This window comes from Hylaeus anthracinus, unplaced genomic scaffold, assembly GCF_026225885.1.
Source record: "Hylaeus anthracinus isolate JK02 unplaced genomic scaffold, UHH_iyHylAnth1.0_haploid 12002, whole genome shotgun sequence".
NCBI lineage: Eukaryota > Metazoa > Arthropoda > Insecta > Hymenoptera > Colletidae > Hylaeus > Hylaeus anthracinus.
In genome coordinates, this window is record NW_026534349.1 from 14,250,051 (window position 1) to 14,272,449 (window position 22,399).

General features: G+C 32.9%; 1 protein-coding gene across 3 annotated transcripts in view; it reads right to left on the reverse strand.

Annotated features, from left to right (window-relative positions):
• LOC128891677 (formin-like protein) overlaps positions 1-22,399 on the reverse strand; it is a 61,497-nt gene that overhangs the window by 2,413 nt on the left and 36,685 nt on the right. Inside the window, exons 2-17 of one of the 3 annotated variants that reach the window (XM_054151363.1) lie at positions 17,494-17,577; positions 9,999-10,085; positions 8,504-8,610; positions 7,447-7,586; positions 7,156-7,334; positions 6,053-6,129; positions 5,656-5,971; positions 5,442-5,558; positions 5,040-5,280; positions 4,480-4,754; positions 3,992-4,259; positions 3,757-3,884; positions 3,239-3,683; positions 2,777-3,051; positions 2,536-2,649; positions 299-403 (exon numbers count right to left, since the gene is read on the reverse strand). In XM_054151363.1, coding sequence (XP_054007338.1) covers positions 329-403; positions 2,536-2,649; positions 2,777-3,051; positions 3,239-3,683; positions 3,757-3,884; positions 3,992-4,259; positions 4,480-4,754; positions 5,040-5,280; positions 5,442-5,558; positions 5,656-5,971; positions 6,053-6,129; positions 7,156-7,334; positions 7,447-7,586; positions 8,504-8,610; positions 9,999-10,085; positions 17,494-17,577 — 2,928 coding nt within the window. In that variant the 3' untranslated portion in view covers positions 299-328. The remainder of the gene's footprint in view (positions 1-298; positions 404-2,535; positions 2,650-2,776; positions 3,052-3,238; positions 3,684-3,756; positions 3,885-3,991; positions 4,260-4,479; positions 4,755-5,039; positions 5,281-5,441; positions 5,559-5,655; positions 5,972-6,052; positions 6,130-7,155; positions 7,335-7,446; positions 7,587-8,503; positions 8,611-9,998; positions 10,086-17,493; positions 17,578-22,399) is intronic. The other 2 variants (XM_054151362.1, XM_054151361.1) reach the window with 2 other exon arrangements.

Consider the following 22,399-nt stretch of genomic DNA (forward strand, 5'->3'; position numbering starts at 1 on the left):
TTACTTCAATTATCCGGTCATTACTGTAATTTATTCTACGCGTTTATTTACTACCGTTTTTTTTTCTTTACTAAAAATAAATATACGTAAGATTTTTGCAAATGAATAATATACTAGGTAAAACTAAATGTATATAAATAGAGAACTGTTTTCGAACATGGCGTACGGTATTTAATTATGTACTTCGTACGGTAATAAAAGCTGAACCTACACATGTGTTGTCTAAGTGCAGTGTGTATGTGCGAGTGCAATAATTAAAAATATGTTATTAGGAGGAAGTGAGTGAGCACAGACTTACATGTTGTGAATTGTTACGTTCACTATATTGTTACGTTCTGAGCTCCAGTTCATTAAGATGTCGGTGTAACAGACTCTTGTTCGTGTTACAGCAAAATTTCGGTGACTTTAAATCCAAATAAATATGTAACAAATAAGAAAAATAGACGTTCGTGAGATACCTTAATAGACCTTTAGTCTATTCAAAAAACGAAAAATTATGCTAAACAGCACTCTCGGAATAATAATAATCATCATAATTATGTAATAATCCCTGTAAAGTATCATGCTATCTCACAACATGCAGCGAAACGAAATTCCATCTAAAATTAATCTCCGCGTGAGTATTATATTTGTAACAGAGGTTACTGCTTTTTTCGTTAACAGTTACAAGAAAATGTCACAGCAATAAAATCATTGGTTACAGTCAAACTTTTATCTGATGCATGTACAGTAAAATTGAACAAATAAATGATGAAAGATATGTGCAAATGTGTATTATTTAAAATGAAATGTGATGTTAAAGTTTAAGTCAATCAAAGACTGCCTCTATTATCCACATTAAAAAACAATATATTTTTAGATGTCAAGATAAGTGATTAGTATGATACTTTTAACGTTAAGCATTTCTATTGTGCCTATATTTTTTATCTAATACTATGTTATCTCTGTTTTTACCAAGTATTGATATTCATATTTTAGTGTCATTTGCTCAGTTAAACTTTGAATGTACCAGACAAAATTTGATTGAAATCTGTGATTCCACTAATGTGACCTATCCTTGTTGGTAAAGCTAATCAGCATTTTCATACAAAATTGTGTTTTATACTTGATATCAGTTTTGTTAGAAAATTGTAATAACAAGATCATCAATGGATCAAATTAACCAATTAAGACAAATCAAATCAAAATGTGTTATTTAGTGATGGTAAATGATTCTGCCCCGAACTGCATTGTATAAACAATTAAGAAATGTTATAAGTGTCAAGGTATGCAAGACTTTTTGAGAAAGCATAAATCATGCGTTGTTATAAAAATAAATAAATAAATAAATAAATAAACGTATTTGAGAAGCGCAGATACATTTAAAATTGCACTGTCATACATTGAAGAACAAGGTTCTAGCTTTACATTTTAAAAGTAAGTACAAGCATCAAACAAATTAAACACAGTATATTCATTTAATAAAATTGTAATTTCTTTTTTATTCGAGGAAATAAATTTTATTAAAAAAAAAATATCTATTTAAAATAAATTGAAAATGAGAATCTGCTTGATGCCACCTAATTTATCATATTATATTGTGTTCCTTAATTTATCTAGGCAACAGTAATTTTAAATGCTAATGGTTCTGTTATAACACTGTGCTTGTTTTCTGAAGTTTCTAGGCCTTCGATATTTTTTTATGAAACTACCAGCAATTATAAATATTTTTCTTATGCTCACAAAAAAACTGAAATTTAAACAGTTGATTGTGATACTGATAAAAAAATAAGTTTTATAGCATCGATGTTGAGAGAAGAGGAGGGAAAGGGATATTTGTGTTTTCTTGGAAATGGTTGTAAGTTGGTAAAGTGCAATAGAGTTGTTCATATTGTACTGAAAAGTATGATTGAAAGTATAAGAATAAATTAATTTCAAGCAATAAGCATAATTTTTGTGCACACAATTATACATGGTACATACAGGATTTGAAACAGATCGCTAAACTGTTGTGGGAGCATATTCTAATCATCGTGAAAATATTTCGTGAAGTATTTCTACAATTATGTATGCATAACTCTTTTTGATTCTTAGAATGAACAGGATATACTCTGTACAGTTTGATTACACATTTCAAAATATTTCAAAACCCTATATGTGTCATCGTAAATAAACAAATAATATTGCTGCGTTCAATCCCATTATTCATAACGCAATAATAGAAAAAGATATCACGATTCTCACGTGAAACGTTGCATTTAATAGCTTAGAACTAGCAATGTTTAAGCTGCAAATTGTGGGGATAAACACGTTAAAATAAGCGAAAAGTTAACAAGCTTAATGAAGAAAAAATAGATCACACACATTAGATGCGACTAAATTTAAATTATTTCTACATTCCAACACGGTATTCGTTAATAAAGAAACAAATTTGTTTTAAATACAAGATAAGTAGATGCATAACGTGCATAAGATGATCATGATACTGATAGTAGATAATTACAATGTTTTGCTATCTAAGTGAATAGTAAAGAATAAGTAAAGAGTAAAACGTACCTGTTGCTTCTTTTGATTTAATTTATTTCGTTTAATCACTTCCTCTGAGGTGTTCAAAGCCTCTGCAGCAGCAGCTTCCAATCTACGACGCTGTTCATTTTCTTGATCCGCAGCCTGTAAAACCACTTTGCTTTACACTACCTTATTCCGTGATCGCTAATTACTCTTTATATGAATGAACGTAAACCACATTTTAAGCTGTCAATGTGTGTATAATTGATGTTTTATAGGAAAACTTTACCTTAAATGCCCTTGCGAATCTAACAAGAAGGGAGAAGAATGTATTAGCATCGGCTTGTCTCGGGCTTTCGCCGAAAAATTCGACGCATTCTCGGAACGCTTCACCAGCGGTACGGGCATCAGATTTCAGACGACGTAACTTCTCCTCGGAGTTATTTAAGAAATCTCGCAGTACCGTGTTATGTTTTTCTTTACCACGAAGTTCGAATTCTTTCCTTACAAGATCCATACCTTTTTCTAACTCGTGAACGTCTGTTGTTATATTCTCTAACGAGACTGCAAGTAGTGGATGAGATTAAACGATTTTATGATATTATACACGATGGCACTATATGAAATTATGTAAGATCAGAAAGAAACTGATATCAATAAAATTAATAAAGATATACTATGTAATGCTTGTCGATGATATTTTCACATAGTATTTTAGAAAGAGATGTAATCAAAATGCCAATATACAAACCTGTGGCAGCTTTATCGATATACATAAGTTCCGATTCGAAATTGATAAGTTCTGGAAACTTGACTCGTATGGTTGCCACTATATAGTGTAAGAGGCACATTCTCTTATCCGTCGATTTTGTATCGAGCAATGTATCCAAGCTCTGCAGTTTAAATCCATATGCTGGCCCTCGTTTGCTGCTATTCAGATAGTTCCCGAAGGCAAGGATAATCTCTAATACTGCTCTCAGCTTCTTTGAACTCTTAACCGAACTCGATGCAGATATCACAGCATGTATTTGCGGGGTAATAAGATGTAAATTGTCAAAAAAGTTTCCGATATAATTCATGATGGACAATTTCGTTGATATCCTCTCCACTTTACCGAGCTGCATTAAAAATTTATCTTCTTCCGTTAGAAGGTTGACATTCTTCTTTTCAATTATATACTCTCTATATGCTTTTATCTGTAACATTGTAAAATTGTCGTGTTTTATAACTAGCAGCAGCCTTCTGAAATAGTAAAAGGAAGAATCGTACCTCTTGATCCGTAGGCACCATACGTTGCAGTAATTCCACATTTTCCAGTGAAAGTACTTTCAGGTCAAGAGCGTTTACGGCCGAAATTACTTTCTCTACTGGCATTTCCATTTTTCTTCGTGATATAGCTGTAAAAACGGTAATATTTGTAATTTATTTTTGTTCTGAGCGTATGTTTCGAAAGAGTCGATATTAGGTAATAAATAAAACCTATCAAAGTCTCGTGTGTACGCACCAATATTTCGTAGTCTAGTGTGCTCCAGAAGCGATACGTTTTCTGGTTTTTTGAACCTTTTACTTGGAAAACTATGAAGACCGTCGATTTCGTTAGTACCATTAGCTATATGCCCACCCATACCAATCTTGAATCGTTCTTCGAAATCGGAAAAATCTATGTAATTGTGTAATCGATCGTCGTCTAACTCATTGAAGATGGTGCCTCGGACTTGGTTAGGCTTTAAAGCGATCCAATTTAGCGTGGGAAGTTTATACTTCGTTTGAACCTGTAAAAGTACGAACACATTATATTAAATTACTAAATAAACTAAAATTATTAGGGACAAGCTTGCAAAGTTTACACAATCGTGGTTTATAGCGAGACATACTATTATTCACAGTGAAATATTAATTGTATAGATGAAATTTTATGTTCAATGGGTAATGAATAAACTAAACTTTGTCTTTTATTCTTTATTTGAAATTTGTATCTATATGTTTGTTTACCTTTCGTTTAATCGTCATTGCTCCATCCGGTGCTTGCATCATGCCAGCAGGTGGTGGAGGTATAGGTGCAGGGGGTGGTAATTTTTGATCTCCGGGTGACAGAGATGCCATAGGAGGTGGCGGTGGACACGGAGGTGGAGGTGGTGGAGGTGGTGCAGGAGCCGCTGGAACCGATGGCTGTTCCAATGTTGGCGATGGGATAGAATTAAACGTGGAAGACGTCACGTTATCCGAATTACTCATTGGGCTCGTTGCAGATCCATTTCGATGATTCGCTGTTGAAGTTTACAACATTGCACGTTAAATTGTTATTTCTTTAGTTTTTACTAGAGAACTACTTAAAATGTTAAAGGTTCCTTACGGTTGATACTAACTGAGACTTCAGACTGTAAAACGCGTCCTTTGGGTATCGGTGTGTCATTTGACCTCTGAAAACGCTAGCTGCAATGCTAATGAGATATTGGAGTATCTTACCCAAAGGACACGGTTTATTCTTTCTGAAGTTGAGTCGAAAAGACGAAACGCTGTTTTAAAACGTGTATAAGAAACTAACAACATACCCGTGGAACCTTTGGTGAGAGTGCCCGTAAGAGTTTCTAACTCAATGATTTTGTTCTCTAAAACACTTTGCCTTCGAGCAGAATCCTGTTTCTGTCTCTTTAGAGCTGTAAGTTCCTCCTCAGCCAATCGACGAGCGTCCACGGCATCGTTATATTCCACTTTTAATGCACCTAGTTCAGTCTCTAATTCCGCTAATTTCGCGAGCGATTCTCTCTCCAGTTCTGCCATTCTGTCATGTGCCTATTTACCAAACACAAAATATTCGTGAAAAAAGTACTTGGTCTTTAATTATTATAAAATTCCACTACAAAGATGAAAAATGAGTAAGAAATGAAAATATAGATACATGTCATTACATTCCCTTTGTAATATTATCAATAGATTGTTCCGTTTACACTTACGTGACCAAGTTCGTCTTCTAATTCGGCTACTTTTTCTAATGCGGCAGTCTTAGTTTCGCTGTCTTCCATTAAGGCAGCTACATCGAATACATTATCTAGATACGCAGAGATTTGAACCTGAAGAGAGATTCCGATAAATAAACATAATAATTTAACGATAAAACAGCGTTTATTATGATATTTTTACGCCTAATATATAGCATTATCAACAAACCTGCAAATCCTCACTCTCGGTATGCCTAAGTTTCTCCAGATACTCGTCCAACCCAAGCTTGGTAAATTCATATTGCAGGTGTACCCTGAAATTCATGTCCTCCACCGAATGAACGACGATATTCACGAACTGCATACAGGCGACCATGAACTCTATGTGAAAACTGTCGTACTGGGTGAAATATGCCATCAGCGTTGTAAATCTTCGCCTTTCCGTGCACACTACCTTGAAGTTGTCAAACGCGGACAGAATAATCTCATGGCCACCCTTTACGAGGCAGATCGCAGCAAGAAGTTCCAACACTAGCGCTTTCGTTCTGAAAGAACAATATACTTGTTTATATTGCGCAATGTAACGAAGACTATTTCCTTGATAGAACAAAAAAATATGTCTTCACCTTAAACTTTTATGCATTAAGCTAAGGGCGATGCAATTGATTGCTTCTCGATGCTGTATAACCATGTTGAAGCCGTACTGTAAAGATATTTCTTGTATTAATGATCGCCACGATTAATCCTGGACAGTCTTAGTTTCTCTCTCTCTCTCTCTCTCTCTCTCTCTCTCTCTCTCTCTCTCTCTCTCTCTCTCTCTCTCTCTCATTAAAGTAGAATCGAATAAATTATCTAGAAATTTGAATTCGAGGATCTCGACTGATGCATGTCTACAGTGTTTATTATAATGAAAAGTTTAAAGAGTGACATGGGTCAATGGGTTAAATATACATGTGTGTGTTCTAATATTTTTCATTGTAAATCTGAAGCAATCGGTAACGTCTACCAATGATTACAAGGAAAAGTCTATAATGTCCCAATGATGACTACATTCGCAACAAAACAAGACCACGTCGCTGTATACATCCTGCAACAACCAATCATTGATGATTAACCACACCCCATATGAATGCAGAAATCTCGAACAGCATCGACGAAGATACAATATAAAGCCTAATACGGTAATCATATCTCAAGACCTCACGAAAAACACAATCCAATTCCTGAAGGGTTCTATTCTACACTACAAAATTTAATCTACCCAGAAAACGAAAACAGAACCAACATAGTGGTTAATGACTAATTCTTGAAGGACTCTATTCTACACTACAGAATTTAATCTACCTAGAAAACGAAAACAGAACCAATGTAGTAGGTAAAGTAGGTGTAGTAGGACCAAGAAGTCAATGCAACTTTGAATCCTAATAAAAATAAAAAGTCTTAGATCGATCACTCCGAGTTTATTACAACAATTGATCCTTCGGATCCCTTTATTGATACCTCCAACCCAAATATTTATATAAAAACAAAACTCTAGATCATCAAAAATCATTCCAAGCTTATTTTCATTGATGGAATATAAAATCGTGCGAATCTCTGCCTCTGACGAACCCCAAAAAATTCACGCGATCAGAATCGAAGCGAGAACAGAAAGTATCAACAGCTGACAAACTTTTTGCCATCTGGAGCGACGTCCTTGTACCAATTCTTCTGCGGTGCAGTTTCGTACCTTGTTATTCATGATGGCACGCATGCACAGTATGCAAACGTGAATGTCATCTTTCGCTTCGCCCATATTCAGACGCGCCACGTGCCGTGATCTCCTTTTAACGCCAGGACTATCCTTTAGCTCGTGGAGCGGTGGCCTAAGGCAGCCGTTGTTTAAGGGCGAAGTGTCCCCAGGACCACCTGGAAAATAAGTGCGTCGCGCACGTTTTGCGTTAACCAATTAAATCTTTTCCAGGACCTCGTTATAACGCATGCGAATGTTAGCGCGTCAGCCGCCAACATACGGACTTACCGGTTTGCAATTTTTCTTCGGAACTCGCGTGGGATTCTAAAAGACGTTGCTCGTGCCTCATCATGAGTAACCTGAAGCTGAGGTAGTCTATAAGGGCGTCCAAACCTTGGTTCTCCTCGTCTAGGAACTCCCTCACCCATCTAGATCATTATTTAAATAGTAACCGTTGGGCTTGGAAAATGGTTTTACACGTGAAAAAGACTATTACCATTTCCAAGGTAGACAAGATACAGTCGTTATATTGTTTGTGTTGCTTTCGCAATTAAAATTAATTCCAATGATACAATCCTTGTTTAACTCTTTGAGGTACATTATTTAAAAGAAAAATTAAACTCAAACTGCACAGAAGAGTGCTGTCAACGGACTTATTAAGGGTGCACTGTTTTGGAGCAAAATCTAGGTTTTTTTTTATTATTAACACATTCGCGACAGGCAGATATTTTACTGTACTTAAGAAAATAATAATAATAATAATAAATTGTATCGTTGAGACGAAGATAAAAATTACAAAATATGTTTTGAAATATCAATGTTGTAAATATGTAGCGTATAAAATAAACAGATTTTTATAATTTTTTCATAACCAAGAATAGAATTTAAAGTGACGAGAATTCACATCAGCAGTCGCTAATGTGTTAATATTCTCGTTACTTAGGGTCTTTAAAATATTTTTAGCAAATTCATGTAGTTATAACGGGACGTAGAATATTCTACGTCACTTGTAAACAAATTGAGCAGGACAGTTGACAATTTTAGAGGATTTTGTATATACATGTACAAATAAACGTGCCAAATTTCAAAAGTTCATGTCAAGTATTTCGGCTGGAAAAAAAATCATGAAAATTGCCTCGAAACTGGTACAGAAAAGAAAGTATCCCCCTTAATGCGTTTTAACTTGTATAAATTTCTGTCTTCACAGTATCCGTTAACTGGAGAAATAATTTTAAATGAAATATTAAAGGTAAGGATAATATCAAGCAGTTTTTTAACCCACCAAACTCTGAAACGTTATACCTGTAAGATTCAACACGTTATTAAATATAATATTCGAGCTTACTCTATGTGATTCGTGCGTAAGGAGATTTCCAAATCCCGGAGTACTTGGGTGGACGTTGACTCCCCAACTATTTTTCTTTTCTGGAAGAACGTAAGGAAACGATACGACTGTATAATCGTTAGTATCCGTCGTCAGTCTTTCACCAGCGAAAAACGAACAGAAAATAAACGGACATTTTTCAGCACAAGAAATAAACATTTCGTTAAACGTACGTTCTGAACATATATAGAGAGAAGCAACTCGCAGTGCGATCGAAAAAGAAACGATTTCTTACCAAAAATGTGTGTCAAACGCGTAAAATAAAGAAATTGTTATACTTAGCTGCATTCTTAATATTTAATTGCTTGAATTTTATTTTATTCTTCCAAAAAGATTCGATTGTTATGAAGATAGCTGGACCAGACGAACATGGACCAGAGCTAATTAATGATATAAATTATACCATAAACTGTTAAACTATACTTACTATTTCACATGGTAAGTAAATATTTCATATACGTAGATATAATAATGTTTACCATTAATTTTTCAGAGATTGTTTCTTGGTTATTCGAAAGTTTAAGAGTTAATTACTAATCTCACTAACTGATAAGCGGATGAACCTGTGAGGGTATTTAATGTCCTTTACAAGAATACATCATGCGCGAATTCCCTAAAATTTCCCAAGCGAAGTTTGCAGGGTTTGATTTTATTAAGTTCTTGATTGAGCACATTGTGTAATGGAGGGTTAAGAAAATCGAGTTTGAAAGTTCGTGGAGCGTGCATGGGTATTCCACTGTGCCTGGGTTAACCCTTTGCGGACGACCACTTTCGACCACATCGGTTAGGCGAAACGGAAGGGTTTCGTAGCATATGATAGAAAATAATCCACCATCTAAAAATGATTGTACACGGTGAGGTACATACAACGTGTTTGGCCTTATTATTTATGTTGGTCCAATCTTTATTTTATATTCGGTAAGATCTAATCATGTATGTAATATTACCATAATTTTACATTTTGTAACATAATCATTTCAACTACATTTCTTCTTGTACAATCTCATTACTTACATATTTTCAGGCATTAATAATCAACTTTTGTATACTTAAGACAACTTAAATTGCGAGTCGAAATATTTACATTAAACAAACTATGCTTGATTAAATTACATATACAATACGTTTGATCTATTTCATCTAACCTTGTAATTTTTAATTTATTTACAAACTCAAGCAGAATCAAATGTCAATATGATCGATTGCATGCATACTTCACGAATGTTTAGACTCGATTTTCTCAAAATCAAAGTCATATAAAATACGAAGACTTTATTCTACACTTGAAATTTATTTTTGTCGTAACCACTCTTCGAATTCACTGCGATCATGCTTCACTCTATAAATGTGTGATTACATCTCGAATCTCTAATTTGGCCGAAATCACGTTACAACATAAGGCAGACGAACATTGGAACACAAAGAATGGATAAAAAATCAAATAAATGCAACATACTCGATGGCTTCGCGATGCTTTTGGATCCAGGTAGGTGCGTAACTTTGCTAAATAATGGGATGGTGGATCCTTTGCTTGTACTCTTTCCTGAAAACATCAATATACGATACATTACGTAAGCGTCCGCTGAATCTGTTGACATTTTTAATCTGTTTAGTTTCCTTTAGTTTCAAAAACTCTCACTTTGATTCCTTTTGAAAATTATTTTATGACGCATTCATGAAACGAGAATCGAATTTATTTAAATTAGAATTTTAATCTACAAAAATTTCACGATAAATGAAGTTGGCATAATAAAGCAAGGAATAAGAAGATATATTCTTAAAATAATGATCAACTGTTCTGACATATAATTGAATAAAAAAATGTATACCACACCAAAGTAGAATTACAAAATATAAATTGATTCATAACATCGTTAATTAAGATTGAGAGAATGTATTATTATTGTAAAATATTATTTATAAAGTACAATATAATCTGATGAAATATTGCCTCACTGGTAAATCTAATATTCAGTTTGAATATTTATTGCAAACACATACTCTACGGATTGATATGGTTTGAAAGGTATCTCGGTATACTCTCATTCGAGTAGGTAAGCATAAGTTGTTGATAAGCTAAAGGAAGTAGCGGTTACATTCTTCGGTTTGCAGACATGCAAGAATGTATTACGAGAACTAACGGAAGTGTCGAACGGTTTCAATAATTCGCTGTATAATATCATAAACAAAGTTAATTCCAAAAAGGAATAAAAAAGAAAAAGAAATTTGTTTTTATCTACCATTCTATTCAAAACCTGTGTATATATGTAGATATAATCATATTTTTTTTTGTTTTAAGAGTCGTATCAACTACTAATGGTTCTTACCGAATTAATTTAAATTACCGTTAAATCTTATTAAATAAATCGGTGTGTTTCAGAAAAACGGTAACTTTCTTGGTATTTTCCAGCAATGTTAATCATTTTTCTACAATAATGTTAATTACTTTGTCTAAATATCTCTGTCTAACGTGAAATATTTGTTACTTTGTGAAGTAATCAAGGATCAAAAAGAAGACATTTATTTTGATCTACTACCATAATAAAAAAAATTCGTGCAAGGGCTTGGCGAGCAGGTATAACGTTACGATTAATACATGGGCTAAAAATCCAGTTAGTTTAAGAGGAAACCATGAAAAAAAAAAAGATACAGTGTAAAAGGTTTTAATTCACTTAAACGATACGTATATTCGGGTTCTAGCGGGGTTTAACGAGCGCCTTCGTAATCAACGTGTGTGCAATTCTACACTCGGTGGCTTTAATGGCTGAGGCTCCTGTAATTTTGTACAGAGTGGAACAATATCTCACGGTTTCTTAAATGCGCACATGCACGCGTGCGTGCGCGTATGCACGAATGCGTGCCTGTGGCACTAATTTAGGTAATTTCACGCATGTGGGCTCATTCTTCGCATACACTTTCATCTTGCCATTATACTTTCACGCTGGTGTAAAAAGATGCGCGTTGTTTGTTTGCGTTTCACACTGGAAAACCGCTGTTTTTGAATGCTGAGGACTTCTTCGCAATTATCAGAATAATGTCGGACCCTTATGCGTTTATATTTAGTAAATGAAAATGTGGGGAAAATCTATGAATATGTGTACAAATGCAAAAAAATATAAAGTATCAATAATAGTATACATTTTATATCGTTTAGAAAGGTAAGATATGCTTTTATTTAAGTATCAATTATTTTTCTGTAGCTTGGAAGATATGGATTTGTATAAATATTCGCAGTTTAATAAGTATTGTTTTATATGCTGGTTCCAAAAATGGGAAAAATTCGCATCAAGGTAGAAATGTCGAATAACGAACAAAAGATGAATACACGTTTTTGAAGAAGGTAATTTAGAGCTACATGTTGATCCAAACACTTTAATTGATAGATTCAATTAGTTTGATATATCCATACTGATACTTCTTAATCTTCACTTGCACGTTTATTAGAGAACGAATTTTATGAATCCTCCCGGGTAAAATTCAATTATTATTTCGTTAATATATCGTACAATTGTCTTGCTAAATAGTATATTTACGCTTTGAAAAAATCCATTTAAAACGTCGCATATTTTTTCATTCCAACTTTTCATTTATTTACTAATGTTGTCTAAAAACTTAACGGACTAGAATGGGTCTGTTAGACATTTCAATAACTCAACAATACAGTAAATTAATTCTTCTAGCATATAATACTAATCTCATAAGCGTACCATGCATTTACAATAATAATAAATTCAAAAACAACAAAAAAGATACTATTGTAAACAAAGCAAATGAAAAAAACAGACTACAATATCTATAATAAATTAACAGAGGCAAAATAAAAGATGAACGTGTTATAAGCACAAAACAATTTTAATCAAACTATACACAAATTTGAATACAGTATAATTTAATGGAAGGGACGATGCTGCTTCTCCTAACTTAAGTGAAAGGTATTGTTTTCTATATCGAAACTTTTTCGGTTTAAAATATATTCTATTCCTTTGATTATTTTTACTAATACCGAAGATACGTATTCTTTGAAAACCAAAAAAAAAAAAAAAAAAAAAACAAAAAAAGAAAGATAAAGAAAGAAATTCGAAGGAACAAGGAGTTCACGGGTTGCCCGAAGTGTCGAATTCATGCAAATGAGCGCACGTGTGTACATCTGCGCCGGTGAGCGAGGGATGCTGTACAATTTTTTGCGGCCCGTTCTTCTTGTATCGTATAATAGCACGGCTTGCATTACATCCGTGTCGAGTTACACACATGCCCTACAGGCCTGTTCAAAATCCGAGACGGGCCACCGATGACCCCGAACAGGCCAACCCTGTTGCCCCAGGAATATCCAATTTCACGAATGCGCACACAACACTACGTCCACACGACTCGGAATCCATAAAGACACTGAAAGAATCAGAATGGAAATTCGAGTGTGCTATCATTTAGCCCGTATTGTATTTTACGACATTTATCGATAAGTACAAGGTAGGGTAACAAAGTTTCGAGTTGTAGTTACACGTGATATTACTACGAGGTGTGATCTTTATGTATCACTAGCTGTGACCCGCGGTTTCACTCGCATGGAATACTATTTATTTTATGTCGTTTACATTCGACCACGTGTTCCTTCGTGAATCAATAGGTGACTGTCTTTTGTTTTCCGTAACTCAGATGTTTCGATCGATATTACCGATAACTGGTCCGCGGTTTCACCCGTGTGGAATACTAACGTTGAAACACCTTTTTACCCCCTTAGGGATTGAATTTCGAAATATCATTTCTTATTCCTTGTATACATCATAAAGGAAACCTCTGTGCAAAATTTCAGCTTTCTAGGTCCAAGGATTTAGCCTGGATGTCGATTATAATCAGTCAGAGCTTCATTCTTATATAGAAGGTAGAAGATTAGTCACTACTGGAGAACTCTGAATTTATTGTTAGTGAGTTTTCTGTTCGGGAGTGTATTAGGTCATTCCATAAAATGCAAATTGGGTTTATATTTGATAAAATTATGGAAATATAGTGTTTCGCATATTAATTTGAATAAAACAAAATACGTGGCATGAATTTTGTGGGATGTCCTAATAGATCCTTTGTCAATTCATGTTGAACAAAATTCTTGTAAAGGGTTTTCCAAGAGGGGCTTCGATATTTTGTTTCTGAATAATAAGTGCGCAATGTTTCATACTGTTTATGTTTTATTGAAAACTAAAAATCCGAAGACCCTTTTGGATATCGTATTTATATTATAATATTCGTCGTAAATAACGAAAATAGAAAAGAAAACCTCTCACTTAATTTTTGAGAAACAGCACCATCTATCTCATTAAATTTAAATTAATTCCACTGTTTTGCACACTCTTATCAATACTGTTTGCGTTTATAAGTACATTCATCACTGTTCACTCTGCTTCTTCATTTATTGTCTTGCTTAATTTACTGTATCTACTACAACTTGTTTCTTTATTTGCTTTATTGATAATAGTATCTCCTTTGTTGCCTTTTGATTGATTATTTTTGTAGGAGATAAGTTGGATTAACTAAAGAGTGGGACAGTAAGTAAATCCTTTTTTAATATTTAAATCCTTATTGAATCCTAATTAAATCCTTCTCCTTATCATCATTGCCAGCTACAGTCAGGAAGGTTGTTTGTGTTATCTATTAAGAAAACGATGAATAATTTATCGTCATGAAAATAATTGAATTCTCCTGCAACACAATGCTGTCTCTATGCAAAAATCTAAGCAGTATGTCACCATAATCGTATTCCTCTAAAAAAATGCGTCATTGCTCGGAGTAGCTGATTGTCGGACGGGAAAAGGTCTGGATAATACAACGAGTGAGTTATAGTTTTAATTATAAAATGATAATTCTGTTCCACCAGAACCTCAATTCCTTAGCAACTTTAAAAATAAACGAATCGCGTAATAAGAGCAAATGTAAGATATACTTAACTTCGATAAATATCATTCTATCAATATTTTATTTTTGTTATGTACTCTCAAAATTTTGTTGCGATATGACTATGTTCGCATGTTTTAATAAAGCATGCTCAGACTACAATAATTATGAATTCCAATGCTATGAGATTTAATATGTATTAGATGTAAATTTGTATAACGTACAGGGTATTGTAAAAGAAATATGTCTTTTAATAACAAAATACACCTATCAACGTAATCGTAGAGGACACTTAGACATCACCTTTCACGTTTAATCGCGACCATGTGTACTTTCATTTAATAGTGCAAATATTCTGGGTACGTTTAGCGCATGTTTAGAAAACAAGAATTCAACTAGACATATTAATGCCAAGAAATTTGGTCGTTTAAGATGAAATTTGACTTTTTTGTACGAAGTAGAAAGTAAATACAATATTGTGCCTTTACATTTTATAATTTATTTCGCATGATTTTCTAGCTCCTAGAAAGAACGTAAACATAATTATTAATACTTCAAGTATAATTTCAGCATATTAACTTTGTTTTCTGTCCAAACCGAACCTGTTATAAATTTCATTCAAAACTCTCGGTACGGAAATACACATTACGTATTATGTATGTATGTAATACATTGTACGGTTGCGTAAATTTCAGATCCCCTTAAAATCCCCTCTGTTCATTAATATCGTTTGCGTACCGAAAGTTCATTATCCGTGAGTTTTCAACGTCCGAAATAATCCGAAAGACGCTTAATCTCCGCGCATCTCGTCCCCTTCGATCCAGACGACTCGTCAAATCCATTTTGTACTTTCTACTGTGCTAGCAAAGGCTCGCGAAAGAGAAGAGAGTAATTTCCACTCGAGACGAATTCCACCCTAGCTGCTTGGCTCTTGTCGGTTTAACGAGGCGAATGGTCCACCTAAACCGCAAAAACCTTTCATGAACTCTTTAGAGAAGCCCTCTGTGGCTTCTTTTTCCGTGGATTCGGAATACAAAAACCAACGTAATGTGTGCGTAAAACCGTCCCGGTTCTTTCATAGAAATGCTTTAAAAGCTCCTTGCGCGAATAAGGAAAGGCGGTTGACTTTTACCAGGAGATTACGGAACACGTCTGAATGTCTCGCGTTGAGAAGGTCTTGTATAGGCCGCTAAAAAGCGGCGCTTCTTCGTGAATTTTTTTTTTTCTCAAACACTCTCAATAATAGCCATTTCAAGTTTCGCGTATCCATTTACACGTATTCGCGAAAACAGTTCAGTTTCTACTGCAAACTCATATTAAATCGTCCACTAAGTTCATAGAAGTCAATTTATATTATTTGTCCGTAGAAAAATGTAAAAATTAATAAGATATTATTCGACGTTCGCTGAGGAAACGACGGATTTCGATTTACAATAAAATATTGTCTAACTTGAAAATTATAAGCAAATTCATAAGTAATATCATAGAAACAAGATTGAATTATAATTTCCATGGTTTTACATATAATATTTTGTTACTTTGCATCTTATATTTTTGCTACGGAATTAATATAAGTTTACATTTATAGCCTTGAAGTAGAACTGAGGGTGAAATAACCTTTGAGATACAAAAGCAAAAATATGATTTCAAATATAAAATATAATAAATGTAAAACTGTAAATTTCCAGAAACTAACCATTCGCAGCAAGTTTCTGGTAAGAACGTCTTATTATAAAGTATTATTAAGTAACAACTTTTTAATCCACGTTAAAGAAAAAATCAATATTGAAATAACCTTCGAAACATAAAAACAAAAATATACTTTTCGTTCCATAAAACTGCTGTACGAAAAGAATTTCTCTTTTCTATTATCTCGAAAGATCACTAGTTCAGAGGTTATTTTTAGGGACAATCATTTTGAAGCAACCTATACAAAGTATGGATCGTGGACCCGCATTCATTGGTCGATGCGAAATTAAACGGGCAGAAGCGGGCAAAGATCTCAGAATGCGCCGATTAACAATACGTTCGTCAAGTTAAAGACCGATTACGTCATTCTTATAATTCCTCACAATAGCGGTAGCGGTGCATCAATTTCGCGATGAACGTTTACGGGCAACGTCCTAAAGAAATTGATGTATGGTTGTCCCGGCACATTTTCATTCAGAATTCAATAGAACAATCCTAAAGTGGTAGTAACAAATAATAGTCCTCTAGGAAAATCTATACTAATTCGTATTAGAAAAGAGGCAAATGAAGTTTCAATACGATGGTGATTACAAACAGCTGATAGATTAATTATATTAACAAATTAAAACAGATTAGTATCCAGACTATTAGGTTGTCCCAAAAGTTTATTCCATTTCATTACTAAGTAATACGTACACAATATTGTATGTCTAATGTTACATTATTAAATTGCGTACGATTCATTTTGCTCCATTACTGTTATACAATATTAACATCTAAGAAATTAGGTTGTCTATTTTTATAAACACTGCCACACAAAATAATTGAGTGCAAGTTTCGGAAGAAACTTTTGGGACAACCTAATAAAATAAGTTTTCATGAAAAGAATGGAATAACGCAAAAGTTATATACAATATAATACAATAATAATAATAATAATAATAATAATAATAATAATAATAATAATAATAATAATATATATATATATATATATATATATATATATATTATTGTATTTATTTAAAGTGATTAACTATACGGGCATAGTTATTAGAGGTGATATATATTTAGAGGTTATCAGGAGATTATATTTATTTACAGGTTTTTTAATTCCAGTGTCTACATACTAAAACCTATTAATTGTGCTATTACTTGTCTATCTCTATCTTTTTATTCTACGAGTAATGAATAAAAGTTTTTACTCTTATCTCTTCTTAAATTAAAAAAAAAAAAAAAACGAATCATGAATCATCGAAGGAACTAGACTTTAGGTTTATTTAAATGGCAGTTGATCTTTAAAACTATGCTTACAATTGCATATATTCATTGCAACTCTATTACAAAAAGTGAAAACTTATTGAGACACACTGTGCACTTACTTGGTCACATATGATGTCCCATTTCTTCTCGTTGTCATACTGCTTCAAAAGCTTTGCTTTATCTGGCGGCAAATCCATTGAAGCCTGAAACATAGAAAAGAAAAACAATTTTATTTTAACTCTCCAACGTCTTTTTCACAAACACTCGCAGTGATGTACAACCGATTGCACATTACGACAGAAACTAAATAGACAAACACATAGGGTTCGTAATATTCAACATATTTACGTTTTTATCAAAATAGATTCGATGTAGAATATTTTTTATTAGGTCGTTGACTATGAAATGTTTGATTTTGCGGGAAACATTAAACTTCTATAATTTTGTCGTAAATACGGTTTATTAATCGAAATAAGCACCGCCGTATTGGACACACTTTTGGCGCCAACCAGATAAGCTTCACAATCGAGGCTTATATTGCCAGAACGAAAGCCAAATCAACGACGCGTTATCTGTTCGTTAATTACCTTTATCAAATGCTGCATTCAAGTTTTGTGTGGCATTGTGTGAAAGTTTGAACTCGTATGGAAACATTTCACAAACGCTCCTATCGACCGATGATCTACGCATCAACGTAAACATAGTCTTTTGAACAAACACAATTCACAAAGTGAAAGTTCTTAATGTTCTATCTACCGATAAAAATATGTAAGAAAAATCTAGAGAACTTCGTGAGATCGAAAGATTAGATATTTCGTATGCAACAACCTAATACTTATTTATTGTATTATATTATAAAATCAGACATTTCGTCTGCAACAACTTAATATTTATTTCACATGTAATTGTAGCACAGGATAGATCGATATTTTTAGTTCGAATAATGGTCAGTTTACCATAAGTGGAAAATATTTCAATCAAGTGTGTCAAGGTTAGAAACACGATGATAACTAATAATTGTTTCTTTCCAAGTTAAAATTGTTCTTACCAAATGTCTAAAAGCATTCTAGCGAGCAAAGTACTGGATTGAGACATAAATAATGCATTGCAAACGAAGATAAAGTTTTACGAATGTTACCTTGAGAAACTGTCATTTTCAGATAACAATTACTCCCTACCTTCGGTTTGGCATGATTAAGGCATTGCCAACGCGACATTATTGTCGTTGCTGTATTTATGCAAGTATAAAAAGAAGAAGTTGTAATTTTGTTACGTTAAATTACTGTTATGTGAAATATTATTTATTTTATTGCTTCAAACCATAAATGGCTTATACAGCATACAATAGGTGCGGTAAATACGATTTAGTTACATTAAATTCTTATATTACAGTCTTTGAGAAAACTATAAATAATTTTTAACCCTTTAATATACGGTTCACTCAAAAATGTGCTGATACAATACGGAGAACGATATTCGTTACTGAGGAGCATATGGAACGAAACTTCACGCTGATCATTGTATTCCGGGCACAGCCAAACAGTATGGTTCAAATCTTGAAACTCTGCTCCGCAATCACATTCGCCATTTGATACTGTTATGTGAGATTTTCATGTTAAATTAAAATGATTCTACTATATGTATACACAGTTTAAGAATAAGTGTCAACTTTATGGTCGCTACAATATACCTGTATACGTATACAACGTTCAGTAGGGAATAAATGTTACTTATCGATGTTCTTTTAACAGTTTACAAGTGTACGTGATAATTACATTTAAAGTGTAGAAATTAATTCTGTATTTTCAGATAGAGTTTTATGTAAAACACACAGATTGATGTTTGGTTTCACAAGAACATCTACCCTATTCTTTATAAATAAATGGTAAATATACCTTAGAGAGGTTCAGAATTAATTTCTATACCTAATATCCCTTTTAACGAAGCATTTCATATAACTGTACCTGCAGACTTTAATAAATACCGATTAATAATGGACTCATTAAAGATAGCAAATATTCTCACAACTAATTATTTAAGTTATCAAACGTGTTAAAGTAAATTATCAAATTTCGCCTCCTAAGGGTCGCTGCTAATTATTCAAGCACCGTATCCCTTGAAGTTTCCTAATACCCCTTCCTGTCTGGGCTATTCTCGTTGGAGTAATGAAGTCATCGGCAAGGGTCGGAGGAAAAAGAACCGAGGAACGAGCATCTCGAAGGGTTGACTTTATTGAGAGCCGCTCACTCTCGCTTCTCCGACATGTTTTTATGCATAAAATGATTCACGACAAGTGCAACACAGTGGCGTATCATACCTTCATCAGGCCCTTGACGATATAAATTTTAAACCCATGCAGTTAGGCTACACGATGATACACAACTCTTCATTATTTTTTTCTTGATGTGTAAAATTATATGATTTCATCATTCGAACTTTAAATTTCAATTAACACGAATTAATATAGTTTATTGAAAATATGCTTATTTTATAGTTCATAGTAGGATGTCTTTAAACATCTGTGTCGTAAAATCTCGACAATTTGTAAGATTGTATAATTTTCTCTTTTAAACTTTAAATTTGTATCGACACGAATTTATATAGCTTAATGAAAATATATATATTATTATTGACAGTAGGACATTTTCAAGCATCTGGAGCAATACAAATCTCGACAATTTTATATATTATATAACTTTTTCCTTCGAACTTTAAATTCTAATCGACAGAAATTTAAATACTTTATTGGAAATATTATATTTATTTTATTATTTGAAGTAGCATGCCTCTAAGAATCTAACAATAAGCAGTCTAGCTGGCCTTAGGAGTGCAAGGGATTAAGAATCCATATATACAAAAAATGATGAATATTTTTAAGTCCAATTTAATTGAAAATGGAAATGATATTGTCAAAATAAAACTGAAATTATATAAAAGACAAACGTCATACAACATATATATGAAATGATAATGAAATGTAATGTGGGTAGGTTTCAGAAACGCTTCTTTGAGAAGGTACAAGGAAATTATGGAACGCAAAGGAAACGTTAATCGCGATTCAAATTGCTCGGCACTGTCGGCGCAAGTATGGGAATGACGTAATATTGATTTTATCAATTTAATACTACATATAACGATTTCGTCGCATTTCGTAACAACGGATAAGATAGTCATTAATGATTCATTTTTGACATTACAATTTCTTAAGATAATATTTTTCGAAGCACGATTTATAGAATATATAAAGTGTTACGTTATAAGAATTTAAAAAATTGATAAAATTAGATTTGCAAAAAATGAAAAGAAAGCACACCCCTAAGTTAGCTACACATAATGCACTTATTAACAAATATAGTCAATAATTGTTTATATGTCCTTTTAAACTGAAAATTGGCTATGATATTCAATACCTTCTTCCTAACTTTTTGTAAATTTCCCAAGTTTATTATTCGTGAAATAATTTTTGTATAATAATTAAAGTACACGTGGAAATCCATATTACAGTAGCAAACAGATAAGAAAGTAGGACATGGATTGGTTTCGTCATTAGGTGGTTTTAGAAATGTATCTCTTATTTTGCATAATACACATTTCAGTTGTACGATACATGTACGAATATATTAGATGTTTCGTGTGCATCCAAAGTATTATCATCTAAGACTGCTTTTTCTTTGTCATGGAAGACTCGCAGAATAATCAAATATTAACGGACAAACGTTGACAATTAATTGTTCCAAATGAAAAGAGAATATTTGTTGTTTAATGCAAATTATGAAGTATCAGAATATTAATTCGTTTACTGTAAATGAGTTATTCATTGTAAAATTATTGTTACATTGCTCCTTGATACTATATTTGCTTCATTACGGTTTAATTTATAATAACTATGACTCTACGTTTTCTTACTAAATTACACTAAATCGAATAAAACACGTTTAAAAATGTAATGAAACGTTACAAGTTCGAAAAATGTTCGACAAGGTAAATAGACACTGCACATATTACTTGCAAACATTATGCATATTATTTACACATTGTTATTTGCTTATCTTGCATGCACAAAATATGCGCAGTCAACTATTGTAATCAATTACGGTTGAAAATCGATGAAATGTGAAAAAAATCTACACGTGTTTATTTAATTATATTTGATTATTTAATTTCAATTACTCGTTAATCCTCACACACTAACATATTATCAGAGTTAGCATTTTTTCCTTTATATAATATACTTAAAAACAATTTATAATGTATTACAAATTTATTTTTAAACGTACATTAATGTATGGAAATCTGAATGACGCATCCAAAGACAGAGTATTGATAATTAAATAATTGCCCTGTATCGAGGAATAATTCATGCGATTATGATAAATAAATACCACGCGGTTAAGAAGAATACGAAGATAGTTGATGCAAGGATAACGTTCAATCGTAAGCGTGTAATGTCGTCATGGCTAGCCACGAGTACAGTCAACGAATAATTATCAACCGGCGGATGCGGAAGCCGCGAGTGCATGACATCACTACTCGCAATGCACACATAGTGTGACCTATTTTAAACTATTTATTTAAACGATTCGTTAAATCGAAAGTGTCGGTTTGTATTTATCCCTGATCATTTTTTAAATAATTAATTACGTAGTCGGGAATACTTACGGTTTTCAGAGCTATATCATATTTGTTTACTTATTTCCTTCAGTTGACACTTTGGCCTAAGTTAGACAAAGACTTTCTTCAGAATATTTTACTACATTCTTTTACAAATTCGTAATTAAATGTATTCATTATTAACATTTACAAAGGGATTGTGGGATCTTGTTTCTTTAATAATAAAATACGTCTATTAGTGTAACGTAATGAACACTGAAACACCGTCTTTCACTTTTAATTGCAATGATGTGTACTTAAAAAAAATAAAAAAATGTATACATTGTATATTATACATGTTTTATTAAAAAACATAATCATATAAATAAAATACAATATTGTAACTTGTATTTGAATGTATACTGTACATTTAAA